At 52.1% G+C, this 27,278-nt stretch overlaps 12 protein-coding genes across 12 annotated transcripts; 6 read left to right on the top strand and 6 right to left on the bottom strand.

Moving 5' to 3' along the window:
- Positions 1-1,357: 1,357 nt before the first annotated feature.
- On the bottom strand, positions 1,358-1,927 carry MGL_4030 (uncharacterized protein; the record flags this gene model as incomplete). The annotated part of the gene is made up of 1 exon (XM_001728811.1): positions 1,358-1,927. One exon carries the CDS (start codon positions 1,925-1,927, stop codon positions 1,358-1,360), a length of 570 nt encoding a protein of 189 aa, XP_001728863.1.
- A 202-nt stretch (positions 1,928-2,129) lies between these two features.
- MGL_4029 (uncharacterized protein) lies at positions 2,130-3,520 on the top strand (the record flags this gene model as incomplete). The annotated part of the gene is made up of 4 exons (XM_001728810.1): positions 2,130-2,155; positions 2,196-2,225; positions 2,272-2,891; positions 2,955-3,520. The coding sequence occupies 4 exons, from the start codon at positions 2,130-2,132 to the stop codon at positions 3,518-3,520; spliced, it is 1,242 nt and encodes a 413-aa protein (XP_001728862.1).
- A 233-nt stretch (positions 3,521-3,753) lies between these two features.
- On the bottom strand, positions 3,754-7,944 carry MGL_4028 (uncharacterized protein; the record flags this gene model as incomplete). The annotated part of the gene is made up of 1 exon (XM_001728809.1): positions 3,754-7,944. One exon carries the CDS (start codon positions 7,942-7,944, stop codon positions 3,754-3,756), a length of 4,191 nt encoding a protein of 1,396 aa, XP_001728861.1.
- A 455-nt stretch (positions 7,945-8,399) lies between these two features.
- MGL_4027 (uncharacterized protein) lies at positions 8,400-9,200 on the bottom strand (the record flags this gene model as incomplete). Its single annotated transcript, XM_001728808.1, has 3 exons — positions 8,400-8,560; positions 8,670-9,001; positions 9,037-9,200. 3 exons carry the CDS (start codon positions 9,198-9,200, stop codon positions 8,400-8,402), a joined length of 657 nt encoding a protein of 218 aa, XP_001728860.1.
- A 230-nt stretch (positions 9,201-9,430) lies between these two features.
- MGL_4026 (uncharacterized protein) lies at positions 9,431-11,429 on the bottom strand (the record flags this gene model as incomplete). The annotated part of the gene is made up of 2 exons (XM_001728807.1): positions 9,431-11,153; positions 11,188-11,429. 2 exons carry the CDS (start codon positions 11,427-11,429, stop codon positions 9,431-9,433), a joined length of 1,965 nt encoding a protein of 654 aa, XP_001728859.1.
- Positions 11,430-11,581: 152 nt separating this feature from the next.
- MGL_4025 (uncharacterized protein) lies at positions 11,582-12,487 on the top strand (the record flags this gene model as incomplete). The annotated part of the gene is made up of 1 exon (XM_001728806.1): positions 11,582-12,487. The coding sequence occupies one exon, from the start codon at positions 11,582-11,584 to the stop codon at positions 12,485-12,487; it is 906 nt and encodes a 301-aa protein (XP_001728858.1).
- Positions 12,488-12,706: 219 nt separating this feature from the next.
- On the bottom strand, positions 12,707-16,987 carry MGL_4024 (uncharacterized protein; the record flags this gene model as incomplete). Its single annotated transcript, XM_001728805.1, has 1 exon — positions 12,707-16,987. The coding sequence occupies one exon, from the start codon at positions 16,985-16,987 to the stop codon at positions 12,707-12,709; it is 4,281 nt and encodes a 1,426-aa protein (XP_001728857.1).
- Positions 16,988-17,787: 800 nt separating this feature from the next.
- Positions 17,788-19,839, top strand: MGL_4023 (uncharacterized protein; the record flags this gene model as incomplete). Its single annotated transcript, XM_001728804.1, has 1 exon — positions 17,788-19,839. One exon carries the CDS (start codon positions 17,788-17,790, stop codon positions 19,837-19,839), a length of 2,052 nt encoding a protein of 683 aa, XP_001728856.1.
- Positions 19,840-20,270: 431 nt separating this feature from the next.
- Positions 20,271-20,585, top strand: MGL_4022 (uncharacterized protein; the record flags this gene model as incomplete). Its single annotated transcript, XM_001728803.1, has 2 exons — positions 20,271-20,518; positions 20,579-20,585. 2 exons carry the CDS (start codon positions 20,271-20,273, stop codon positions 20,583-20,585), a joined length of 255 nt encoding a protein of 84 aa, XP_001728855.1.
- A 163-nt stretch (positions 20,586-20,748) lies between these two features.
- Positions 20,749-23,127, top strand: MGL_4021 (uncharacterized protein; the record flags this gene model as incomplete). Its single annotated transcript, XM_001728802.1, has 1 exon — positions 20,749-23,127. The coding sequence occupies one exon, from the start codon at positions 20,749-20,751 to the stop codon at positions 23,125-23,127; it is 2,379 nt and encodes a 792-aa protein (XP_001728854.1).
- A 105-nt stretch (positions 23,128-23,232) lies between these two features.
- On the bottom strand, positions 23,233-24,495 carry MGL_4020 (uncharacterized protein; the record flags this gene model as incomplete). The annotated part of the gene is made up of 1 exon (XM_001728801.1): positions 23,233-24,495. The coding sequence occupies one exon, from the start codon at positions 24,493-24,495 to the stop codon at positions 23,233-23,235; it is 1,263 nt and encodes a 420-aa protein (XP_001728853.1).
- A 307-nt stretch (positions 24,496-24,802) lies between these two features.
- MGL_4019 (uncharacterized protein) lies at positions 24,803-27,250 on the top strand (the record flags this gene model as incomplete). The annotated part of the gene is made up of 1 exon (XM_001728800.1): positions 24,803-27,250. The coding sequence occupies one exon, from the start codon at positions 24,803-24,805 to the stop codon at positions 27,248-27,250; it is 2,448 nt and encodes an 815-aa protein (XP_001728852.1).
- Between the last annotated feature and the right edge of the window lie 28 nt (positions 27,251-27,278).

The following is a 27,278-nucleotide window of genomic DNA, read 5'->3' as shown; positions in this document are numbered from 1 at the left end:
TTCAGCAAGTCAAGCAAGCTAGTCCAGTCAGTATGTACAGCTGCTGTTGTCGTCGTCGGACACGCGGCCATTTACGACTGAGCCATTGGGCGTAACTACTTGATGATCATGCGCACCTGCTGACCTAAGCCTCGCGCGCTGGTTCATTGTCCCTCCTTTTCTCGGTGTCTTCATTCACGCCCTTCACTGAAACTCGGATTGGTCGCCAGAGCTATAGAATTTCGTCCTCCACATTGCACAGCTTTCAGCTTGGGGAATCAGTGTTGTTGTTTGTCTGGCTGCCGGGTCGTGGCGACGGCGTGATGGGCGGGAGCAGTGTAAGTTCTTGAGAATTATGAATGTGTTCATATCTGATGCTTAGTTTGAAGAACTAAAGCGTGCGGCGCTGGAGCAGAGTCAGCTGAAACGCGTACAGCTCGACCGCGATTTTAAAGAGCGAGCGCGTAAAAAAGATGAGGAGCAAAAAGCGCAGGATGAACGCAAGCGCCAAAGAGATGCGTGGGCTGCTCGTGAGCGTGAACGGCAATCTAAGCGAGACTTTTTGCATTCACATAGAGTCGCTCTACAGAAACAGGTGTCTGAGCAGCGTGAAGCGGCAGCACGTGCGGCTGAGAAGGCCGCGATAGAGAAGGCCGCGGGGCGGCGCGCCACGAAGCGAGCACCTGCTCTAGAGAAGGCCAGAAATATCGCGGTGCAACACAGGTCACAGGTTCAACGTGCGAAACCTGCACCTACTGCTCTTACACGAGAAGAAAAACGCATGAAGCGCATGGCTAAGGATATGGGGGTGCCATTCAATCCGATGTCTACTCGACCTCCCAAAACTCCTTCAAATAATTCCGACGCAATGATGTCGTCGTTACATAAAGTACCGACGTCACTTCAATCAAGCGCAAGTCATTCATCTATTTATGCACCTGCTCGACGGCCGATGACCGCGCGAGAAAAATTCATCGAGGCAGAAAGACTCCGGAAAGAAGCGAAGAACAAACATGAAGAACATCAGAATAGTTATGAAGATGAAGACATGTTTGACGAAGTGGACTATGAGAATGAGGACGACATCTTGGAGGATAATAACGTGGGCCCATCCCATGCATCTATTCGTGATCAGATATGGCAACTATTTGGACGAAATCGGCAAGCGTATGTTCCATCAGGTACTTACGTATGTTCAGCTATATGGCACGTGATATCGACAGTGACGACGATATGGAAGCGGGTGCAGACGCTGTTCTTCGTGAAGAGCAACGTAGCTCCTTGTATGGCCGGCGCGAGGACGAACGGGAGGAGCAGCTTCTACTGGAAGAAAAACGACGTAAACATGTCCGATAGTGACACGATACCTCGCATAACATTATGCCCGTTTTTCAAAAACCCATGCACTTGTCGGCTCTGAGTGTGAGTAGTAGGAGGGAATCGTTTGGGTAAGAGCAAAGCCCAAGCGTTCGTAGAACGCACGGGCGATCTCATTACTTGTTTGTACATGAAGATAGATGGATTCTACTCGGCGTCCAGCGAACACCGACCCTGGGGGAGCCGTGTTGAGGATGTGCTTGATCAGTACCGTTGCGAGACCCAGACGTCGGTACGGCGCCAGCACGCCGATCACCATAACATATATTTTGCACTTAGTTGGATCGGATCCATCCTCGACTCGACAGCATATGTCGCCCACAGGAATATCGTTAAAGAGCGCAAGCTGATACAACGAGTTCGTGTCCTTATCAAGCGCTTGTTTGTATATTTCCTCGGAGGATGTTTCGGGGAAAAGCGCCGCGTTTAATCTCCGAACCTGGTTGATGTTGTTGGAAGTCACATCTGTAACACACAAATTTGATCGAGCAGCGATGTGCGTTCGCACAGGCGCGTCGACCTGCGGCTTCACTCGTGCCACATAAGCTGTGGCTGGTAGTGACCACGACATGCTGGTTGAAAAGGAAGAGGTATGATTAGTCACACCATCGTAAGCACTTGTTCCCAAGGAACGCCCCGTGCGCCCTTCGGCTAGTCAAGACTACCTAGTTAGAAGCGCCCAAGCAAGCCGCGCACCAGTCCCACAAGAACGCACACACATCGGTTCCGCGCGCTTGAGAACGGATAACGTCGACGTTCAGTCACAGCAAGCCATGTCGCGATCAAATGTGATTGTTTTGTGCGTATATCTGAAATTGCATTGAGCTAATTGACGTTAGGGACAATGGTACGGGGTATACGAAGATGGGGTAGGTTTATTTGCTGTTTGAGAGTAAGGCGCTCACGACTTGAAAGATTTGCGGGCAATTCCGAGCCGTCCTTCGTGTTTCCTACAGCCATAGCGACAGCCTCTTCCAGTGCAGGAAAGGCTGTAGGTACACGCCCATCGGTGCCAACGAAGCCTGGCGGCTTGACTAACTCGTCGCTCGTGTCGAAGCGTGGGATCGATGACCTGGATTTCCACATTGGACACGAGGCATACGCCAATTCAAAATCATATCAAGTGCACCAGCCGATTCGCCATGGTATTGTTGAGAATTGGGATTTAATGGAACGATTCTGGGAGCAGTGCATATTCAAGTATCTACGTGCCGAGCCAGAGGAGAACTTCTTCATGCTCACCGAGCCACCGTTGAATCCACCAGAGAACCGAGAAGCCACAGCGGAGATCATGTTTGAGTCATTCAATATCAAAGGCCTGTATATTGCCGTGCAGGCTGTCTTGGCTCTTGCAGCTAGTTGGACAAGCAACAAGGTGACGGACCGCACACTCACAGGCACAGTGGTTGACAGTGGTGACGGTGTAACGCATGTAATCCCTGTCGCCGAGGGGTACGTGATAGGAAGCGCGATCAAACACATTCCCTTGGCTGGCAGGGATATTACGTACTTTGTGCAGCAGCTCCTTCGTGAGCGTGGCGAATCGGCGAATATCCCTGCGGAAGACAGTCGCCGGGTCGCTGAAAAAATTAAAGAAGACTACTCGTACGTATGCCAAGACATTGTTCGTGAGTTCCGTCGGTTCGATGAAGACCCATACAAGTACTTCGAGCGGTATGATGGCGAAAACTCTGTGACAGGACGCCCATACTCCGTCGAAGTTGGCTACGAACGTTTCCTTGCCCCAGAAATTTTCTTCAATCCAGAGATTGCATCGTCAGACTTTCTTACTCCCTTGCCAGAGATTGTGGATACTGTCATTCAGCAAAGCCCTATCGATGTACGTCGTGGGCTATACAAGAACATTGTTTTGTCCGGCGGCTCAACCATGTTCCAACACTTCGGCCAGCGACTAAAGAAGGACCTCAGCGCTATTGTGAGCCAGCGTATCGCGGCGTCTGAGGCTGCGAGTGGTAATCTCGCGCGAAGCTCAGGTCTGGATGTGAATGTCATCTCGCACCGCATGCAGCGCTACGCTGTCTGGTACGGCGGCTCGCTTCTTGGTTCGTTGCCCGATTTTTACTCGTTTTGCTATGACAAGCGTGACTACGAAGAACATGGTCCAAGCATCGTTCGTAAGTTTAGCGTATTTGGCGGCGTTTAATCGAGCCGCACATGATGGATCGGTGCTGGTTCCAAGTTCGATAGGTGTGCAAGCAAATCATTTATGAGTGTACTTGTTTGTTACATGTTTTTCAATGCGCCACCAACAAAATAGGTCTCCCACGTATTTCCCATGTCTAGCCTCATTCCCACACTCGTATCGCTCCATTTCGATCACCAGCAACCACACATCGATACGGTACTTCAATAAGCGTGAGTGTAGTAATGGTATCATTATGCGACACATCCGCAACCGGTTTGATTTTCATCTGCTGATGAATATGTAACGGCGAGCGCTTGAGTGCAGGGTCTGAATGTTGCACGGCGTGGTTGTACTGCATAGTTGGAGTCCCTTCTGCCCTCGACATGCTGTAGTAAAATGTGTAAGTAAAGTATTAGCACGTACGTAAATTCGCCATGGACATCAACTCCGAACGCCACACATCGATCAGCTTGGCCCAAGTCCCAAAATCGCACAACACGATCTGAGCCCGCTGAGAGAATCCATCCTTTGAGAGATGTATCTTTTTGTGCTGTGCTGGTGTATCCATACACGCTTGCGAGCAAGACGTGTGTTCCATTAAGATTAGGCAGGGTCGTTTCTGCCCCAAAGTGATGTGTCGCGTCTTGACAAGGAGAAAACAGGTTCTCCGCTACGTCTGGCACTTGAGCGTGCTCCAAATCGATGACATTAAACATATCGGTGACAAGACCAGTGTCTAGATCCAGCGTTGCGAAGCAACAGGGTTCATGCGTGCTCCATGCAACCAAGATGCGCCTTGAATAACATGGATGCAATGTGCACGAGAGAATTTTGGATTGTGACTTGACCGTCCATGCGCGGATACAAAGTTCAAACCGCACATCCCAGAGACCAATTACACCACAAGATGTACCAGTACATATCCAATTCCGTTGCGGATCGAGTACAAGCGTTTCAACGGGCCCATGCTCTGCTGGATGGGACATCGTAAGCAGTGGATTCATGTGGCGTACATCCCACAGAATTATGCGCCCTCGACTTGTACCAAGAACAACCACAGGGTCCACACCACTTGTCCATTGTGCTAAACATCGAACATACTCATTTTCTGAAAGTGTGTGCTTGCCGAGAATATGAGGGCGCATATATCGGGGAAGTGAGCCTCCCGTCTGCACACCAACGCCCCACACATGAAGTGATCCATTCTTCGACGCGCTTATGACGCAATGTGTGCCGCTTAGAACTAAAACACTAGTAATGGGAGACTGATGCGTCGCATAAGTCAAACGTGAGCGCGAGTTCACATTCTTTTCCAAACGAGACGTGTCCCATACTTTTACTGTTCCATCGTCGGAGCCACTCACAAAGAACATTTGATCCAATGCGACACTGAGCGACGTGATAGCAGCAGTGTGCTCGGTGAGGCAAGCGACAAGTGCTCCATGAGGCCTGTGGCTGCCAGCCGGCGAGGTTTGTACATGTGATATGCACGGGGTATGTTGTGATACGACTGTCCTAGATTGTTCTTGGAGCTGTTGATATGCTGCTTTCAAATGTGCGTGGATATAGGGATCCATACCTTCGTATGTGTTTTCAACAACTAGCATACCTGGTGCTTGATCTGATTCTTCTTTCGCACTCTCAGCACGTGCACGCTCAGCGTGGGCATGGATCAGGGTCGTGCTTGCTTGGGCCGTACTCGGATTGGTAAACACAGGCCATTTAATCGAACACTCAGATAATGAAGTGGCGTCCGAAGAGGCTTTGGAAGCAGTCCGTCCATGGGAGCGATAAGAAAAATGTGATGGCTCTGACTTGCGACTTAGCTCATTCAATATCTCAAATTGTGGCTTAGACTCTAGCTCAGACTCTGAGTTTTGCTCTTGCGGTTCCCTAGAATCCTGCTGGGAACTTGAAACGCATGCCAAATCTTGGATCCGTTTCTGCGCTGTGCGAATGGAAACAGACGAAGGTAAAGCTTGGTATGCTATGCGTGGGGTAAAGAACACCGTTCGTTGTCGAACTCCAGATAATTTCATATTCGGAGGTGCCGGTTTTGCCTGTTGCCGAGTATTTTTCGTTGCCAAAATTTCGACATACCACCATAGTGCCGCAAGTTTCGGTATATCACCAGACGGAATACCCCATCCATCAAGTCGAGATAAAATGTTAGGATGTGGTTCTTCGATTCGCACAGCGAGCGTCATCCAGTGTGAACTTGAAGGCGGACGAACCAAGTCATCCATTTCTTTTCGCATATTAGTAGAAGAGACGCCATCTTTTATTTCCACACGGCGAACCTGTGAATACCAAAGATCAAGAAATGTGGCATCTTTCTTCGTCTTCATTGTTGATACGCACTGTTGTAAAGCATGCGAGGACAATGGAGATACAAGATGGTCCAAAAGAGAAATAGGTGTAATAGACGTAATATCGCAGCGAAGGTATGGGCGAATTCTAGCATAAAGACGGAGCCAACGATCAGAGTTTGAGATCAAGCTGGATACCTCGGTCACCACGCCAATGCTAGCCTCGCGCACCCATGGATTGGGATGATACAGCAAACTAATGGTACGATCTAGCAGCTTCCAAGGCATAAATGGCTGAAACAATGGAATAAGCTGCTGGATTGCACGAAGAACTTGAACCTGTACACGGACATCATCATCACCCAGTGCCTGTAAAAGGAAGGGATAAATGCATTTCTCGATGGTATCGGATTCCAAAAGCCTGGCTATTGGTACAACCGCGTCAAAAAATGCCATGCGTAAATCAGTATTTTCATCATTAAGATAAGTCAGCATGTGCGTGAGAAGGACAGACTTGACGCAATCGGTATTCAGAAGTGTGCACAACGACGTGGCATGTGAAAGTAGAACACACTTGACAGTCGATGAAGAATCACACACAAGCGTATACATTTGATCACGCACAAACTCCTGTAAAGAGAGAACATCCGTATCAAACGACTCGGTCGGCGACGTAAACCAAAGTCGCATTGCGTTCGTCGATATACGAGCAAGGCACGAAACAAGAGTGCAGCGGACATGCACGCTGGGATCATGCGATAAAGGCACAACATGTGGCCATACAAATTCGTGCAAGATACGCTTATTGACTGCTGAAATCACATGAATGCATTCAAATACAACAGAAATCCCATGCAAAGCCATGGCCCTAACACGAGGATGCTTGTCGGTGAGCAGTGCGATAAGGTAAGGCAAAACACGATCTAAACGTGTTTCATCGCTAAGCCATCCCCATACCAAAATTACCACAAGTTCAAGTGCATGGCACTTTGACGACGGGCGATGGCAGTGACGAATATTAGCAAGAATAACATTGAGTACAAGAAGTGCCTCGTTATCGGACAAAGACGGTGGCCGTCCGACTTGATGAGGAAGTGATACATTTGGAATAGACACATGCAGTTGGACCTGATCGCCTTCAATCGAGGGTATAGCACCAAAAAACTTTTGGAGCGTAGCCCAGTCTTCATAAAGCTTTTCGATCCGATCATCAGGTTCCAAAAAATGCCTCGTCCGCAACTGATCCCCTTGATTTTCATTTGGAGGCTGAGGTAAAGGTATATCTGGCGAAGGCCGCTGTAAATCCACTAGATATAAATGCAGACAGACTGAGAAAGATTCTGGGAACAAGATTCCGTGCGCATCACGAAGAAGATGCTTGAAAGTTGGTCGTTTTTCTGGATCCAATGCAAGCATGCTGGTGATTACATCGCGCATACCAGAATGCGACACCGACTGCAGCAGCGGGTTGATATCGTACTGTCTCGCGCGATAGCGATACATTTGACTGAGCGTGAAAAGAGGTGATCCATCGCGCCATAGCTCAGCAAGTACACAGCCAAGAGAAAATACATCCATCGCTTCTGTAATGCGTCCATTTGGGCGCCCTAGGCCTAGGATCTCCAAATATGGCTCATACGTGAGCACCTCGGACATATTTTCAATGTCTTTTGGCTGCGTGCGTGAGGAAATCGGACCGGCTGGTAATTCAGTAACAGATTCATAGAAGCGCTCTGGTGCTATATGGCAGATCCTGCGCCCAGAACTGTCAAAGAAAAGCGAAAAGTCCGTTGGATCGTCAAGTGGAAGGTATGTCGGCTTGAATGATGAGGCAAAGTCCGTAACATAAGCCGTAAGAGACGATGTAATAAGTACATTCTCGCATTTTAGGTCGCCATGGGCGACATTCTGTGCATGAGACGCATGCATCGCATAGATGAGTTGATAGCTGATCCAAACCTTCTCCATGTCCGTCAAAAACGGGCGCGTGCTGATACGATCATACAGATTGAAGGTCATCCATGGGCGAATCAAGTAGCCAGCACCGTCAGTTTCAAGCACTTCCTGCGTAGTGAACACATTCGGTACGTTGTCCAGCGCTTCGCGCTCCACTGATGTCAGCTCGTATGGCATTCTCACAGTCATCCGAACACGCACATGTTAGACGGTGCATCAAAGCACGAAGACGCATGTTGGGATCCGGTTTAATGAATGTCTTGATCACAAGTGAGCCAAGCGCATGTTTCGCACGAATTGCGCGTAGAAAGCGCGATGAGCCAAGGCTGCACTCATAATGCAGAGATGGATCATGCAACAGCTCACTAGCGCCCGCTAACCGGTCACTTGTGTTGCTGAGAGAATTTCCCATATGCAGCAAAAGCCCACCACCCCCTGTTCTCCTACTTTAGACACACACAAAAGCAATTAATGCTGATGCTTCGACCGGGGGGAGGTAGTAGGGACACCAAACGGACGTGCGTCCAAATTATTGAATATGGAGGTTAAACAATGGAGGGAAACGGAACATTTCCTTAATTGACGTGCTGTATACTGCTCTCAACTAGTCTTACATGGATCAATCCTATATATCACTCAGTTTTGCCTTGCGGATCCTGTTGGTTTGTAAGAATTTCAACACGATTGATCAATACATACGCACGGCGGATCTCGCCAGGTGTTTTTTGCCAGACATTTCGTCGTTTATCACGCGCCATCGCGTGCACGTCAGATCCGTGCACACTAATGAGATCTAGAAGCCATGCATGCTCGGCCACTGACGTATGCCGTTCGACTGGTCGGCTCTCCGGCAGCGATTTTTTCAAGTTCTGCGTGTCAATTTGAGCAAATCCAAAACGTACGCTGGACTGTATCGCTGTCCCGACCTTGATTGAGACGAGGGGGGAGTAATGCACCCTCCGATGACACGGGTACATCATCATCGGCATTTAACTGCTCGCCCCATGGCGTCATCGAGTGTTTTCCAGTTTCATCCTCATATTCAACAATGTCCACTACACGACCGTCGTCATCACGGATGACACGTGCCATGCCTTTCCGTGGCTTGTCAACCACACGCTCATTGTTCGCTATACCAGATGCAGAGCTCGTCGAGACACTGGCGTAAGGATCATTTCTATCCAGTCCACCAGACTGTTTAGAGAGCGTCGGGAGGAGCCCCAATTTTGCGTAGCTGGTCCTTGTTAGCCGCATGAGGATGCAACATACTTTTGGCGCACAGTCAATTTTGAGTCCCAGTTTTCTCGCAACACATCAGGTCCCATCACAGTTGGAGCTCGCTTCAATCTCTTTTGTTGGGCGCGCTTCGCACTCTTTGTTGCACCTGAGTACTTTCCAGAGCGCATTTTGCGACGTTGTCGAGGATTCGCCATCTTGCGTGCTCTCTATTAAGCTTATGGACGTCAAGTTCTCCTCCATGCACTAAATTTGCCCACGCAGATGAAAAGGAGGGGGGGGGGGAAGGGTCCCAAAACTTTAGTCACGTGTAAACACGCTAGGCAAAGACGACCAAACGGAGACAGTGCTCGCTTGCGGGTCTAAGAATCCGATCGATCCCGGATGATGCAACCAACAAACTAGGGTATACTACAAAAGGAATGGATCATGAACCGTAAATCGAAGCGCGGATGGACTCAATCCGCCGAAAGAATGGATGGGAAGCATTAGAATGCACCGGGAGAGATTGTGGAGAGGGTGTACCATAGTCAAGTTCAGGAGCGAGGGCCTCCACGTTACGTGCACGTCCAAAAGCACGCGGAAGACTTTCTCGAAGGGGCTCTTGTTCCTCGATGTGAGTATCATCTTGGTAGAATCGAACCTGCTCTTCTTCGAGGCGCTTTTCCTCAGCTAGAGATGCATGCACTTGCCGCTGCATGTTTATGTAGGCACGCGTCGATTCATCCACGTCCTCGGATTCTTGTTCTTCGTCGTACCATTGCTGATCGTACCATGACTCACAATCAATACTGCTGATGGTCATGTTTGAAGGGAATTCGTCAGACGGTAATTTTGAGGGGTATGGAATCCGTTCAGTAGGTCGGTTCAAATGTGTTGGTTGGATAAGATCTGAAGCTTTCGCAAATACGGGTGTCGAAGAGGGTGCCATGGCGTTCGCTTGACTCCGTTTTCGGCGCTTTCGATGCCCAACCGTCGTGCGTGAAAGCATTCGTTGCGCGATATTCTCGAGGGAAGAAACTACTTCCACAGGGGATGATGACTTAGGAGCCGGTGCAGGAGAAGATGGCTCAATATCAAGGGATCCGCCCCCTGGAGGCAACTTCCCGTGCACCATAGGATCAACACTTGCCAACGGATATTCTGAGACCAGTGCATCGACGGAAGACTTTGAATTTTGGGCTTCACGCGCTGCTCGGCGCCGCTCACGTCGTTTCTGATTTTTATGGCGTGTACGGTCCTTACCTTGGCCAGGAGGTACCCATGATTGGGAGTCGGAAAGGGCACGCACATGTGTCGTAAAAGCAGGACTTTGACTGTGTTGAAAATTATCATTATCATAACCACCCTCAGGCTTGGACACCGGCTCAGATGACGGCGGCGAAGATGACGACGACGCAGGTAAGGGAGACTTACTGGACGAGGTTTCATTAATTTTGATGTTATTACCATCGTAAGCGTCAGAGTTTGAGTCTGAATCGGAACTGGAGTCTGAATCCGAGCTTGAGTCTGAGGAGTCTGATTCGGAATTGGCGTCTGAATCCGAGCTTGAGTCTGAGGAGTCTGATTCGGAATTGGCGTCTGAATCCGAGCTTGAGTCTGAGGAGTCTGATTCGGAACTGGCGTCTGAATCCGAGTTTGAGTCTGAGGAGTCCGAGCCAGAATCTGACCTTGATTCTGATTTAGAAGCAATAGGATTTTCCGCTGTAGCGCTGTCTTTTGAACAAACTTGGCCTTGCTCTTGTCCGTTCTCTTCGTTTCTGAATAGTTCATTACCTACCGATGGAGAATCACCAACAACATCGTCATAGTCATTTTCGTCAACATAGTCATTTTCGTCGACGTCATCAATTTCATTCAGCTCGTCGTTCAAATCAGCTTGCTCCACATCGTCCAAAATGTCATGGACCAGTTGGGGACGCTGCGTTCGGTGCGTAAACGTCGACGTCATAGGCGTGGATAGCTTGCGCTTCGTGCCAAGCGTCTTTTTCATCAAAGGTGCCTCATGATGCTGGGAGCGCATGAGAAGCGAGATCCTGTTAGCTTCTGCCATGATAGCACGTTCTGTTTCTGGGTCCACCACAGGTTTGGTGGGACCTGAAGTCTCATGTTCTTGAACCAACGTTTTTCGTCGCTTCAAATTTGAAACACTGTATGTAAGCCAGATAATATCCAAAAACATACGTAATAAGATCGCCTTCCTGAAGTATTTGGCCAACATCGTCACACAGGTCAAAGTCATGGATTGCGACGTTCAGAGTGGCAGGATCCACAACAGTATCATAGTGGGATTCAAGTGTGCGCGCCACATGTGTCCGAAGCATTTCAAGATCATAGTTCTCTTTCACTGCTATCCAGAATTGAGCTGTCGGAAGAGGTTCCTTGGTGCTTACGCGCACGCGCACGCAACCAGGACGACCCGTCATACTCTCGACGTTAACACAACAGCGCAGGTACGGACGAAGACGAAATGACAAATCTCATTCCTCCACATCGGCCGAGCAGAAAATTGCCACTACGCCAAGCCCTTGATGGCGTTGCCAATTGGACTGCGACAGCTATATTGACCTAATAGGTAATGTATGATGATGGCGGTCCCACGTCAACAGGGTATCAACGCGCACGGTCCGAGGCAATGACGACGCCAATGGCGGATGAGTCTATGGCACGATGGGTACAATCCATCGACGCGACATATGAACTAGTGCGAAATCCAGCTATTCGTGCTAAATATCCAGTCCTGGCAGAGAAAGTGGCTAGTGCACTGGAGGCGTGTGAGTCGGCGCTGCATGATTATGGCGTGAATGGTTGTGCATTGAGCTTCAATGGCGGCAAGGATTGCACGGTGCTGGCACATATTCTCTGCGCAGCACTAAGGAAGTTTCTCAACGTGCAGAAAGATCATAAGCTTCTACCTCCCATCCGATCCTTATATGTGGCTTGCAAGGATCCGTTTCCCGAGGTTGAAGCATTCATATCGTATGCTTCGTCGCAAAGGACAGGGTACAATCTACAGCTTCAGACGGCGCACGGTGCACTTTCAAGTGCACTGGGAACTTATATAAATGGCAAGGCAGGAGAAGGCGTACGAGCTATGTTTATTGGAATCCGGCATGATGACCCACATGGCTCATCGCTGCAAGTGCGCTCGCCGTGCGATCCTAGTTGGCCACCAATAATGCGAGTACATCCCATTCTTGACTGGAACTATACGGATATCTGGTCATTTCTCCGATGCCCTGTCCTTTGCGCAAATGAACGTGAAGTTGTTCCACCATGTGTGGCAGGTCAGGACGTAGGCGTGCCCTACTGTATTCTGTACGACTATGGCTACACGTCGCTGGGCAATCGTTTCAATACAATACCCAACCCTGAGCTACTTGACATCTCGACGAATAGCTACAAGCCTGCGTATCGATTGTGCGATGGTGCAAAAGAACGCTTCGGACGCCTGCCAAATAGTACATCTCCACAGACGTCATGAAAGCATGTGATGCCATACAACCAGGAGTCGTACGGCCGAGCCATAAGACAAGTATACACCCGTCGTGAATATGAACGCCAACTTGCTCACTGTGCCTGGTTGCTAGCTAACATTAGGAAAGCGGCCGTTGCTCGTTATAGCCTCTTGTGCTGGGGCGCTGCGGTGATGTGTGTTGTTGCTCTGTGACAACGCTCAAGCGTCCCGATGAGCGCCGGAACTTTAGGGTCCAGCGTTCGGAGGCTTGCGAGCTGCCCCCTTGGGTCCTCTGCGTGGTCGCTGCGAGGGACCTTTGTTTTGGGGTTTTGGTGGTCGCGGCACCGGCTGCCCAGGCTGATTTGACGTGCCAGACGAACCTTTAGGGCCACTGCCTGCCTTGGGGGGCCTCGGCGCATGTGGGCGAGGAGGCCTAGGACCAGCAGGAGGTCGAACAGAGGGACCCCTCGTCGCAGGACGAGCCGTCTGCCCAGGTGTAGTTCGAGTGCCGTTTTTCGTCGATGGCGCCGCATCAGGAGCATGAGGCCGAGGAACGGCAGGTCTTGGCGGTGGTCGTTGCCATGGATTCGAGGCAGGAGCTGGTGGTCTGATGGAGAGACTCGCAAGATGCGACGTTGCAGCAGAAACCCCTTGTTTCGACGACAAAGTCGTTGTCGTTGTCGCAGAGGAGGCCCCAATGCCAGCGCGCGACCGCGATGCTCGGGACACATGCCCAGAAGCCGTTGGCTTCGACTGGGCGTGTGGCGGAGCAGGCTGGTAGAACAAGGAGCCTTTCGAGGGAGCTGGCGACGTCATCTGCTGGTGGATCTGTGCTTTGAGTGTGCGCTGCAAAGGCGTAAGATCAGCCTGGCCTTCGTTCTGCTCGCCCCAGCGTGTTGCAATCTGGGGTGTGCTGAGGTTCAGAACAGACGCGAGACCAAGCGTCGCACCACGGTACGGCGAGCAGATGCCACCGAGGGAGTGGCCTGTGAGGAACGGCGCATCAAACACAACATCGATGCTCTTGGCGCCGATGCCGACGACGGTGCCCTTGGCCGCAAGGGGAATGGAGCCGAAGTCGAGCACATTGATCACACGGTCGCCGAGCTCAAACGTCTGCTCTGGCACACGGTAGCGGGCCTGCTCTGGCTTCAGCAATGCGCCACGAGGGAGTCCGCGTAGAATCTGCCGTTTGATCGCACCACTGCTTTCTAGTCGGCGGTTCGCCAGGATCGACACAGCCGACTCAAGCGTCGAAATGATGGGGCGCTCTAGGCGGTCCACATAGAGTGGCACATCTTCGAGATCACGTAAACCGTGCTCTTTCTGCCACGCACGCACAGCCGCGATGCGTTTGTCTGTATCGCGGGGGAAGACATCCTCAGCCTTGTAAAACTCACCGTCGCCAAGGCGCCTCGCTAGGGCAGACTTGAGCTCGGGGAATTGGTCTAGCACATCCTTGATTAAAAGCACGGCTCGCGCACTGAATTCCCAGCCGAGGTGCGTGCGGCGCGAGTAGCCAAGCACCTTGCGGCTCTTGGCCTCGAACTTGAGGTTCAGGCCAATGTTCAGCTTCTGCTCTTTGAATAGAACGGTAATGCTGCTTGTCAGCTTCGCGAGTGCTAGCGACGACATGTGCAGTTGCTGAGCGATCGCAGGCGAACTAAAGTATGTGTCTGTCGCACGTTGCTGCACGAGCTTGCGGATGATCGCTTGCTCCTGCGCCATGTCGCTCAGGAATGCAAGCTCGACCGTGATAAGCTCGGACGCAGAGCCAATCACACGGGCAGGGCAGCCGAAACCAGGCATACCCAGGAAAAACACTTTCGTGCCGTCAGGAAACTCTTCACTGACAGTCATAGGCGCACGCTCCAGGAACCGTGAATCAGGACGGCGCACCTGGTTGACCATGAGGGGCAGCGGATACACGACCTCATGCTCCGGAGATGGCTCGTACTGCTTCATGATAGAGCCGTCGTACCCGTGGCTCAGACCCTTCAGAGGACGCACATGCAGCAGCGCCGTAACGTCGTGCAGCAACACGCCACAACGCTTGCCGTAGTACTGGAGAACGGACTGCACATGTTTGGAGAACGACGTCTTCATGTCTGCCGCGGGTGTCGTGCGGGTTACGACGTCAGCATCCTGCCAGTGAGCGCGGAACTCTTGCGAGCCATCGCTCACAGCCACGACGAGGCCCTCAAACAGGTACGGCCAGTGGATGTATGTTGTGTGACCGATCATGGCATCCGCGAGCGATCTTAGGTCGTCTGGCTGGTCGTCGCGACGCCCCACGGATAGCATCATTGATGCGTCATTCGATGCATTACCATGTACATTGACGCCATATTTTCGAAGCGTGTGTGTGTGGGGGAGTGTCTTGATGCTCGGGAAGCCTGGCATCGCGTCTAAGCCAAGGTGGACGCCTTCCGGCAGCGTTTTGACGAACGACTTGCCCTCCATGGACGGCAGAGCATAGGTGAGGATGCGCGTATGATTGTCGGGCATGTCTGGCAGGAAACCAGGCAGGCTTGAAGGCACATGGCGTGTAAATGTGTTGTCATAACAGAACCTAAGTGGCACGCCAAGCGTGTTGCGCTGGCGCTCCTCTGCGGTAAGGCCGCCCTCACGGAGCTGCAGCGCGTGAAGCAGACGCTCCTCGTCGATGAAGGGAATTTTCACGACGGCTTCCCAGCTGTTTTTCTTGCCGTTCATATCGCTTTCGTACTTGGTCGGATAAAAGTCAAGGATCGGCGACGACGGATCCGTCATCAGCGGCTGGAAGGCCGGCGGAATCAAATCTTTGCTGAGCGGCGGCAGTACGCCCATTAGCTGCTCAAACGGCAAAAATGGCCGACCCTTGTTGAATTGGAATGTAAAGTCCGATATGTTCTTTAGATCCGATACCTGTGGCGCATAGTGGTAGCGATAGAACCAGCCCCACGATGCATTGCCCTCGTAGTAATAGTACAAGACCCATTGCATGCCCTCAATGTAGTTATACACAATATCCTGGATGGCATCAGGATCATTGTACTTGATACCCATTTTCGTGTGGTAGTAGTCAGCCTTCCACTCCTTCAATGCGTCGTCAATCTCCTTCTCACGTTCGCGCTCTTCAGCTATCTGTTCCTCCCGTTCGCTCTCCTCCTCCGACAGGGTCTGGTTACGGCTTGAAGCGAAGGGGTCATGTCGCTTTCTTTCGATGGGCAAGGAAAGATGCGACTCGAGCGTCGCCAGCATGCCTTTTTTCTTCTCTTCCAGTGCATCTATGCTATCCGGGATAGGAATGCGTACCTGCCTGATCATTGAGGGCTTGAGTGACATATAGCATTCAGCATCGTCCGTGGGTGACTCGTACGACTCGTCCTTCTCAAAGTAAAACACCATGTCTAGCTTCTCGGCCAGCTCCTGAGCGAACTGCACCAGGTCAGATTCAGGACGAACCACCACCATGAACTCCCAGGGTGCATTCTTTGGATCTGCGAAGAAATCGACCAGAAGTGATTTTACATTCAATACAAAGTTATGGTGTGCGCGCCGGATGTACTTGGGTGCACCGACCCTGTAATTCTTGAGCTCCCTCGTCCTTCTCGCTTTTGTTTTTTGTTCTAGCTGTGGCATGTGTTGGTGTACGAAACGATCTCGTTCCAGTTGGAAAAGCTGATTGATCACAAGTTGCAGCCGCTCTGGGCGCAAGACGCCTTGCTCGTTCAGGTAGCCTCCCGCTTGGGGCAACACTTTCTCATATACACGAAACAAAAGCTCAATCGCTCCGTCATTGATCTGCAGTCCAGGTAGATGCGGGAGGAAATCGTTGCCAACAAATAGGTGTAGCAGGATGTAGTCATCAATGATCTTTTCCAAATCAAAAGCAAACGGCAGCTTGTCCCGTAGCGAGGCGAATTCCAACTCCAAGTATTCGCGTAGAAGCGATATGTGTAGCAAATAAAACGTCTGTGACTCGACGCCAACGGACCTGCGCGCACGTCGCGGCCCAAACGTGACTTGCTCACGCAGTAGAGCAAAATGCGGATCGTGGCTCAACAAGCCGAGCATAATGAGATCGGCATCAAGACCATATAGGCAGTGGCGCGTGTTCGGGTTATAGCCCGGCTGTGCCTTTATGGTACGAATAAATTCCATGATTTTGTGCTCGCCCTCACCACAAGCCTCATGTCCCGACAAGATGACTTCCACGCCGCGCCAATCCGAGTCTTCGGACACTTTTTTCGCCACAAAGTACTCGAGTTGTTGTGACAGTTTGCGCATGAAGGATGTGCCTGGAGTAATGCAGTTGGAATCAAAAGGCGGCGACTCCGGCAGTTCTTCGCCGCGTCGGATCGCCTTTTCAACATTTTCCTTTGCTTCTTGTGCAGTGCGGAACCGACGGGAACGCTGCTGATTCATCTTGGCGCGCGGAGCAACACCGTCGATCGCAAGGAAAAACACTTTGCGCGGCCGGATCTTGGAGAATAGATGCTCAATATACGCAAAGATCCCGAGGAAAATATCTTCTTCTTTCATACGAAATGTTGCTTCGTCATCGTTGGGGTGCGAGCTTCGTCACAACATGTCAGCGCACAACATCGTGTAATGCATACCAGTTATGGATAATGCCGTTCATATCTAGGGATCGGTTAGTCAAGCGATCGTGGGTACGCCTTCGTCGACGCTCACGTACCCAAGTACAAATTATCAAATTCGGGTATACGGTTTTCTTCCACGAGCTGCATAATCACTGGCGATGGTTAGTATATCAAGCCAGCAGAAAAAATAGCCCCTTCGACGCCATCACCGCACATACATGGATACCGTTCTGACAGCCATCTGAAATATTTTGGCACTCCTGATTTCGTTAATGTGATCCAAGTATCTTCAACGCACCCATCTTGACGACGAATAGAGATTTATTTTTTTTGGAATCTCCCTCGAAGGCTCACTAGTCAAGGAAGCAACGTTGCAACAATAAATTGCTTGTGCCTTCGACGCCACGACCTCCGAAAGAGGCGCGCGAATGAGTCGTGCGCGAATGCGCATGCATACGTGCGTGGCAGAATGAAAGGTCACGTGGGCATGAAGCCGAGCTCGGCACGCACGCATGCAAAGCCGCCCGCCGCCTTGGCCTTCCCTCCCCCAAAAAATTCAGGCTGAATGTAAGCATGGCTTCAGCCCTGTGAGGGGGGATGTCTTCCATCACCCTCCACTATCATGCATACCCTATTTCCGCTTTCGGTCAGTGCGCACATAGGAAAGTCGGTGGTTTTTCACCAAGGAACAGCATCACCTGTCGTACACGAGTCTGTGTCGCTGCAGTTGCGCCGACCATGTCCACGGGCCATGCCTCCGGAACAAGCCTCTTAGACGAGGTATTTCTGAACGAGGACCATGTGCGTACGTATGAGTCGTATCTCGCACAGATCGACGAGGCGAAAAAGGCAGGCCAGGTCCCTCGGATCCGTTCAGTTTCAGCCGTGTCGGATTTTGCGCCCATTTGCGAGATGGTCGATGTAGGGAATGATCCCAAGGATGACAAAGAAACGAAAGAAGACCGCAGTGTACCAGAGGGATGGACGTATGGTGCTCTTCGTTTCCCGCTGCTCTTTTTCGTGCTGTGGTTGATCAGCTTGGACTTTTGTCTGTACATCCTTGTGCGCCAGGCGGTGAATGTGATAGAAAAAGTCAGTGCATGGCATGGAATGAGCGGCAAGCTCCGGCGACGTTTGCAGACGGCCTACACGTACCGGGACTGGAAACGCGCGGCTTTGGACTTTGATGCTTATCGTAACTACGACGAGTGGAAGTCGCACGATGCGAGTCCCTTCTACGACTGGCGCCTCGTCCAGCGCGTTGTACGCGCGATGCGCCTAGCCCGTGAGCAAGACCAGGCACAGGCGCTCATGGGCATTTTGACGTTGTGTGTAAAGCAGGGATTCGCAGGTATCGAGAACCTTGAGCTGTACAGCCAGTCGTTCTATGGCACAAAGCAGCTGATTGAGCGGTACTATTATGAAGTCGAAGAGTCCCTTGCTTACCTTGAAAGCACGCCAAATGTATCTGCACCCGTCAAGAGTGCCTTTTATCGGGCCGTCTTCTTAAACTTTGGCCGCTCCGCACTCTGTCTGAGCGGCGGCGCGGCCTTTGCCTACTACCACATCGGCGTGGCACGTGCTCTATTAGATGCGAATCTGCTGCCCAACATTGTGAGTGGCACCTCGGCAGGTGGGCTCATCGCCGCTCTCTTGTGCACACGCACAAACGAGGAATTGAAGGAGCTGCTTGTGCCTGACTTGGCTCGGCACATCACGGGCTGTGATGACCCTATGCACGTTTGGATTGCACGTGCATGGCGCACAGGCGCACGCTTCGATACATCAAAATGGGCACGGAAGGTACAATTCTTCACGCGTGGGTCGTTGACGTTTCGCGAGGCGTTCGAGCGAACGGGCAAGACCCTCAACATCAGTGTGGTGCCGTTTGAGCAGCATTCGCCCGCACAGCTTATGAACCATGTGACGGCGCCGGACTGCATTGTTTGGTCAGCTGTGCTAGCGTCAGCAGCCGTGCCGGGGATTTTGAACCCGGTATGCCTTCTGCAGAAACTTCCCGACGGCTCGATTATCCCTTGGAGCTGGGGCAACCAATTCCGCGATGGCAGCCTGCGAGTGGACATTCCTTTGGAAAGCCTCAATTCGATGTTCAACGTAACGCACCCGATCGTATCGCAAGTGAATCCACACGTCCACCTCTTCCACTTTGGCTCACGCGGTGCCCCTGGACGCCCAACAGCATTTCGGCGGGGGCGCGGATGGCGTGGTGGCTTCCTGCTCTCGGCTGCCGAACACATTCTCAAACTAAATCTGCTGACCAATCTGGCCATCCTTCGTGACCTGGCCTTGCTGCCAAAAATTTTGGGTCAGGACTGGTCGTCCCTATTCCTGCAAAAGTTCCAGGGCACCGTCACGATATATCCGAAGTCACGCCTGAAAGACTGGCCACGCATCCTCACTGATCCAGATGCTACCGAGCTCGCCCAGATCATCCATTCCGGTTGCTACGTCACGTACCCGAAGCAACATATGATCAGTCATCTTGTCCGCATTGAGCGTGCGATACTTCGAGGAAAGGCCCATTTCCAATCACGTTCACACGTGCACGACACATGCGAGCATGAGCTTCGCGACGCTGCGATCGAGGCGTCCGACATGCTCCAACGCCCACTGGCGAAGGAAGACGTTGCAGGCAGCAAAGATGCTGGCCCATCTCGTTCGTCCAACAGGCAAGATGATCGCCTTTTCCAGGAGCATTCCAACCTGCTTGAACTGCGCCCAGAAGACCTAGAGCATCTCTTGGATCGATTCCAAGACGAATCCACGTAATGCCCTGCCAAGCATACCATGTGTAACGAGAACATGTAAACGATCCGACCACCACGCAGTTCCCTTCTCCCCCCCCCTTCCGCCGGCCGACCCATCTCAGAACAACAACACCCTCCCTGTCCATCGCCTCGATTTCCATAGTAGTCTTTCTCCACCATATGCTAGTTGATCCAAGTTATGAATGTATGCGTGCCTTTCGCGATCGCTGACTAAAGATCCTCCTCTTCGCTCGCGGGACACGACGGCAGCGCAGCGAGGCGTGGCCTCTGTTCAGCAGCCTCGAAAGTGCGATTGATATATATCGGGGCATACACGCGTCGAGTCCCAGGAATTTGGTTTGCTCCGTCCCTCCTGTGTCACACGGTCGATACACGTAGTCACTTGACATGTCGTCTGGTGAAACCCGTTCACCGACGTCCCCGTCGCGTCCGATGATGCGCGCACACGACCAACGGAGCCATGAGTTGATGCAGCAACAAGCACGCACACCAGTCCAGACGAATCACATGGAGTCGTCTGTAACTCGCTTACTTGTTGCAACCAAGATGTTGCTCGAGTCACTAACGCAGTGGGCGCTCCGGAAAGATACCGAGACAAACGTCTCGCGGATATACGTGCGTCTCGGGAACGACTTCAATGCGTCCATCACAGCGTTCATGAGCGCTGGTATCGACATGAGGTGTGTAGATGGACCACTCCTATTTTTCTCCCATTTGTTATCTTCCCTGACTTACACCAGAAAGTGACCTGTACTCTGTGCCAGCTGACCTACGTGTGTGTCTTGAAACGTGTTTGTCGGAGGAGGCATCCACAGCTACGTTAGAACGACATCTTCCGCAAATTCGCGATATCATCGTGCGGCTTCTGCAAGGACTCAAGACGAAGCAGGCCTATTACAAACAACTGCAAATGGAGCAGCAGCAGCAGCAGCCACGTTTGCCACCAAATGTGCATGGTTCTCGTGTGCCGACGCCGGGCGCACGTTCAGCTTCTCGTTCTGAGAGCGCGACGGGCGCGTCAAGTCCACGGCCCTCTGCCACAGCTCAGGTACCTCCTCGACCTATGCCTGATCTGCGACAAGCCACCGGATCGCCTCGAGCCTTTAGTCCTCCCCCTCTTGCGCGTCCCCAACCACCACTTCCTTCTCACCAGCAGCAGCAGTCTCAGTCGCAGCCACAGCCACAGCCACAACCACAACCACAACCACAACCACAGTCACAGCCTTATTCCCAAGCCCAACCGGCTATGTCCTCCCATGCACCGTCTTCCGTCCCTAAACCTGCTCCAGCGATGACTGCCGCACAGCCTTGGGCTCATGACAGACCGCCGTTGCCCAAACCAGCGACGGCCTCAAAAGCATCGCCCGCTATCACCGCTTCGCCACCTGTGTCGCTCTCGCCACCAGTGCCCCCTCCTGCACCTGCCGCTGCGTCAGAGTCTGTGACACTCGCACCTCCTATCAGTGGTGCCGCCATACCAGTCACACCACAAAGCTCTCACCGCATGCCGACCGAGCAAGAGAAGAATGAAGAGATAAATCTTCGTTTACGGAACAGTGATACACTCGAAAGGCGGGCCAGCAAACGCTTTAGTGCCTACACATTCAACAAAATTGGGGCTGGACTCTTGTCGTCGATCGGGTCGACGCCAACATCGATGTACACGTACGGAGATCGACGGACGCCGCAGAGTGCACTGTCCAGTGTCAAAGAGGGTCGAGATGGCCGCGAGGTAAAAGAGGCCTTGCAGAATGTGACGCCAACACGTCAGAATCGCATGTCCAAGAATCTGACAGAGGAATCGCTTACGTCCTTGCGCTCAGGGGACGTGAAGCAAGCAGGCGACAAAGACGCACAGGCAGCGCGCGAGTCAGACGCCGCGAGCACATACAGTGAGGAGCAGCCGCTCGTCGTGTTCCTGCAGGTGGGCCGGCAGACACGCAAAGTGACCCTCCCTGTCGACGATACGCAGCCGGATCGTGGACTGAACTTGGCTATGCTTCGGATGCAGTTTGTTGATCAGTTTTCTTACTCGAGCGGTAAGCTGGACTTTCCCGAAATCTACATCAAGGACCATGCTACGGGCGTCCCGTACCAGCTTGAAGACATGAGCGACATTGAGCCGAGATCGCTCCTCATGCTGAACATTGAGCCACTTGACCAAGTGAAAGAGCATGTGGATCTTTCGATTGCGTCGCTTTCACGCGAACTCACGGAGCTCAAGACGCTCCTTCGCGAGAATACCATGACACGCGATGCCCCCCGGCATACACCGATGCTTGCCGAGTCCACGCCGATCCCCGATACCGAGTTTAAGAAAGCGGGCGATCGTATGTCGACACAAATCATGACAACGACACCAACGCTGCAGAACGGTACCGACTATGCGGCAGATCTCAAGACACACTACGAGGCGCTCCAGAAGCTTCGAAATGACTTTGCGATCCTGCGGCAGATCCAGGATGAGGGCGAACGAGACATGCGCCACTTGATGACGAGCGTTCGCGAGCAAGCAAAAGAAATGAGCCGCGTCGTGGCAATTGGGCCATCGGCTGGGCGCAACCTAATTGAGTCGGGCAAAGCCCATTTGGATGCACAGTCCCAGCAAGTGCTGACGAATGTCGAGGACCTGCAGGACCTCATTGAGGATCTCAAGCTGGATGTCTCGCACCGAGGTGTCAAGCCGAAAGCCACGGAACTGCGCCGCGTTACGAATGACATGAACACAGCGCGACAGCGTCTCACTGAACTGGAGCAGTACATTCAATCCGTACGACCACACTGGAAAAAAACATGGGAGAACGAGCTCCAATTCATTGTTGATGAGCAAGAATTCCTGAACTACCAAGAAGGTCTCCTTACAGACCTGAAGCAGGACCTCACTGCTGTGCAGGATGTTTTTGGACATATCCAGCAAATCGTGCGCCTGCGTGATGTCGGGCAGGCGCGTGGCGACGATCCCGGCCGCGCTCCCACTCGCTACGTGCCACCGCCTCCTGATGCCGAGCACGAGGGCCTGCCATCCGTCATGATCGAAGTGCGTGGTCAGTCCATCGACCATGAGCGTCGCCTCCGTGCCCTTCAAGCAGCTGAACGATCTCGCGAAAAGGCCAAGGCCGGTCGCTCAGACGAGTTCGCAGACGAACTGGCCGGTTTTGTGGACAACAAGGCTCTCCGGCGTACTGGAGGACACCTTGAGGCTGAGCGTGTGCGTCAGAAACGCGACCAAACGACACTGCGTGCTATGTTTGATGGATCTGGCGAGGCGCAAATGGGAACGAAGGAGTGAGCCTGCCAACAAGAACATAGGCAAAGCCGCAGCGCTCGCCGTTATAGTCGGCTTGTGTTCATTGTCCCTTCCTTTGCCCTTCCATTTTTGATCAATCGATCGAGTTCATCTCAACGGAACGAGCGACCAGAATGTATGAGAGCGCATGGTCTCTGCGACGCTCCACTGGATCTCTAATGGTAGCACTTGCATATCGGCTCGAACTCGCACACTTAGCACCGCGTGGTGACGATACACATACGTGCCATGCACAAATGCATCCCAGCCCGTATTCGGCGTTACTGGCGCCAGTCCCCGAGCCGCCACGTCATCATCGTCCATCTCGAACGCATCCACGAAGGCCGGCACCTGCACGTGCCGGATTGAGAGCTCTGCTCCTACACATCGTAACGTAATGTCCATAGCATCCATTAGTGGGTTCGTAAGCGTGAGTGTCCACAGCCCGTTAGCGCTCGGCATCACCGTGCACGACGGAAGAAACTGACTAGCGAGGAGCTTGATTTTGTACGCATTGGAGTTCGTGCGCGGCTCCGGGCGCACTAGGATATGCCGGCAGGTACTGCATCTCTTGCTCAGCTTACATAGAAGTCGCACACGTCGAGGATGCAGTGCAGTCACTTGGTATGGCTGCTCGCACGGCATTGTCCATCGCTGCTGAACAGTCGAGACTTGCATCATGTCGCGCTGCACCAACCCACACTGTCTCGAGAGTCGTGACGCATATTTTGTAAGTGCCTGCGATCGCGTAGGCTCATAGTCTGCGTGATAGTTCGATGGCGGTGGCCTAACTAAGTTTGGGCGGAAACGCCTGGAAGAACGTGTCTTGCGCGTGCGTTCATAGATATTCGCCTGAACTTCCGGTGCCATGTGCTCGATCAGGCGCTCGTACTCTTGCATAGGCCATGCATTTTGCTCCATGCTGTGGAAGACAGCACTGAGATCAGCCGCTTTCTCCGCAACAAGACCTATCCGTTTCGAGTCCCAGCGGCAGCATGAGCAGCTGAGAAAAAATGGCGCTATGCCCAAACTTGCTTCCGGCGCCGTGAGCGCTTCACGCCGTGGTGGATCCGAGCCTACGATTGAAAGTACGTGCGTGCATACAGGGCATGTAAAGCAGTTCCGCGCACACTGCGACTTTTGTGCTCGAACGCTTGTGCCAGGGACCTCAAAGAGACAGCTGGGGCAGTACGTACTACTGATTTCCCAGTCAATGCAGTCGTTGCATCTCAGAGCATAGCATTCTTCACAAAAGTACAGTTGTGTCAGCGGATGCGTGGGTATGCATGTAGGTGACTCATGCACCCGTGCACCATACAGCTGTTGTACACATGCACACACGGCAATACCTGCTGAATGCCCGCGCAGCATGCGCACGCTCCGTAAGAATGGCCCGTACTTCCGTCAAACGGAGAGACGCCGCTAGTATTGTTCAGAAATAGCGAGTGAGTGTAGCTGCGAGCAAGTCGCGCCTCTTCTGGTCGATCAATGCCGCTTCACACAAAATGGGGTCGTTTTTCTGGCTTTGGTCGACGATCCAACTCTCACCTCAAAGTAGCCTAAGTGTGGCCCCCGGCAAGACCAGCCGCTAAAGGCATACCCTCCACCCAGGTTGCACCCACGTACACGTGTCTCAGCCCTAGCATCTTGTCGCAACCCTCGCTCCCATACGGCACCCATGGACGACGGTGGCGCCGGCGTGTCGTCCATTCTACGGCGCGACTTTTCGCGCATGCCATTAAAACTTGACCACAACAGCAGACCCCTCTGGATCTCGCCAGATGACGGTCACATTATTCTAGAGGGATTTAATGCCCTCGCCGAACAGGCTCAAGACTTTTTAATCGCGATCGCCGAGCCTGTGAGCAGGCCCAACTTTGTGCACGAATACAAGCTGACACCGTATTCACTGTATGCAGCAGTGTCTGTGGGATTGGAGCCAGATGATATCATTGAAGTGTTGAACCGGCTTTCCAAAGTGTCTGTTCCCAAGTCTGTACTGGACTTTATTCGTGAATATACCATGAGCTTTGGAAAGATCAAGCTGGTTCTCAAACAAAACCGATACTTTGTTGAGAGCTCACACCCAGAGATTCTGCAAATGCTGCTTCGCGACCCTGTGATCAGCGAAGCGCGTGTTCGCCCTGGCGAGAGCGCGAACGATCTCCCTATTGCCACACATACCGCCACCACGACAGCTGCGGCTGCGCCGTCCACTGAAGTAGAGCATCCATCGGCATCAAATGGCGCGGCGAAAAGTGCACATACCTCCTCTGCTGCGGGCGGAGGCGGATCACAGCAAACAGCGACTGTAGGGCCTGAGGCATCCAAGGAGAGCGAGCAGGACTTATTTAGCGCTGTCATTGGCGTTTACGATGCAGACGAGCTGGATGAAGATGATGCTGTGCACAGTTTTGAAATTCGCGAGGAACAAATCGAAGCCATCAAGCGGCGATGCAATGACCTAGGATTTCCGATGCTGGAAGAATATGACTTCCGCAACGACATGCTGAATCCCGATCTGGAGATCGACTTGAAGCCCATCACGCATATCCGGCCTTACCAGGAAAAGAGTCTCGCAAAAATGTTCGGCAACAGCCGTGCGCGGAGCGGGATTATCGTTCTACCCTGCGGTGCAGGTAAGACGCTCGTCGGCATTACAGCCGCCTGCACTATCAAGAAAAGCTGTCTTGTGCTGTGCACAAGCAGCGTGAGTGTAATGCAATGGCGACAGCAATTCCTCCAGTGGAGCAATGTCCAGGACTCTCAGATCAGTGTGTTTACTGCTGACGAGAAGGAGAAGTTTTCTGGCGCTTCAGGCATCGTTGTGTCTACGTACTCGATGGTTGCTAACACGGGCAAACGGTCACATACCTCGCAAAAAATGATGAATTTCCTTGAAAGTCGTGAGTGGGGTTTCATTCTTCTGGATGAAGTACATGTCGTCCCTGCGTCCATGTTCCGTCGTGTCCTAACCAAAATCAAAGCGCATGCCAAGCTTGGTTTAACTGCCACGCTTGTGCGAGAAGACGAAAAAATCGACGAATTGAACTTCCTTGTCGGACCCAAACTCTATGAGGCAAACTGGATGGATCTCGCAGCCAAGGGCCACATCGCCACCGTGCAATGTGCAGAAGTATGGTGCCCCATGACGGCTGAGTTTTATCGCGAATACCTGCGCGAGCGCAGCCGTAAAAAGATGCTCCTGTACTGCATGAATCCGACAAAATTCCAAGCTGCGCAGTACCTGATCCATTATCATGAAAATCGCGGCGACAAAATCATCGTCTTCTCTGATAATGTGTATGCACTCGAGGCGTATGCAATCAAGCTGGGCAAACCGTACATTCATGGCGGTACACCGCAAATTGAACGTATGCGAATTTTGCAAAACTTCCAACACAACCCTATTGTCAATACCATTTTCCTCTCCAAAGTGGGCGACACGTCTATCGACTTGCCAGAGGCTACTTGTCTGATCCAAATATCGTCGCACTTTGGATCGCGTCGTCAAGAGGCACAACGCCTTGGCCGTATCCTTCGTGCTAAGCGGCGGAACGACGAAGGTTTTAATGCCTTTTTTTACAGTCTTGTTAGCAGGGACACGGCCGAAATGTTCTACTCCACGAAACGCCAGCAGTTCCTCATTGATCAGGGCTATGCTTTCCGCGTCATTATGAATCTCGTAGGCCAGGAAAACATGCCTGGCCTCGTCTACTCCAGCAAGTCTGAACAGATTGAGCTTCTTCAAAGCGTGCTAATTGCGAGTGAAAGCGCCGCTGACTTTGGCAGTGACGTCAAACCTGGCGAGAGTGCCAGTGCCGCACCCAGTGCCAAGCGAATGATGGGGAGCTTGAATGCATTGGGTGGCGCCCACACATGTCATATGTTGAGCGAAACCGCTTCAATGAATAAGTCCCTGCTTCATGACCAACCACGCCACAAGGCTTTCCAAAAACGCGCTGCAAATGCCCAAATAATAACCAAATTAAACCGACTTACAAAGCAATCATTGGTCCTTCCTGTACCGAAATTCGCCCCCTTTCCTTTTTCTACGCGACATAACCCCTGTCTAACCCATTTTGGTAAGACATTTCCCCAATTCTTCTGGCAATCCAACCCCTAACCGTTAGCCAACCTATGAACCTTTTTTG

The sequence above is a fragment of the Malassezia globosa genome (genome assembly GCF_000181695.2).
Source record: "Malassezia globosa CBS 7966 chromosome Unknown mgl_sf_13.1, whole genome shotgun sequence".
Lineage (NCBI taxonomy): Eukaryota > Fungi > Basidiomycota > Malasseziomycetes > Malasseziales > Malasseziaceae > Malassezia > Malassezia globosa.
Note: the sequence above shows the minus strand (reverse complement) of the source record. Positions and strands in the feature narration are given on the sequence as shown.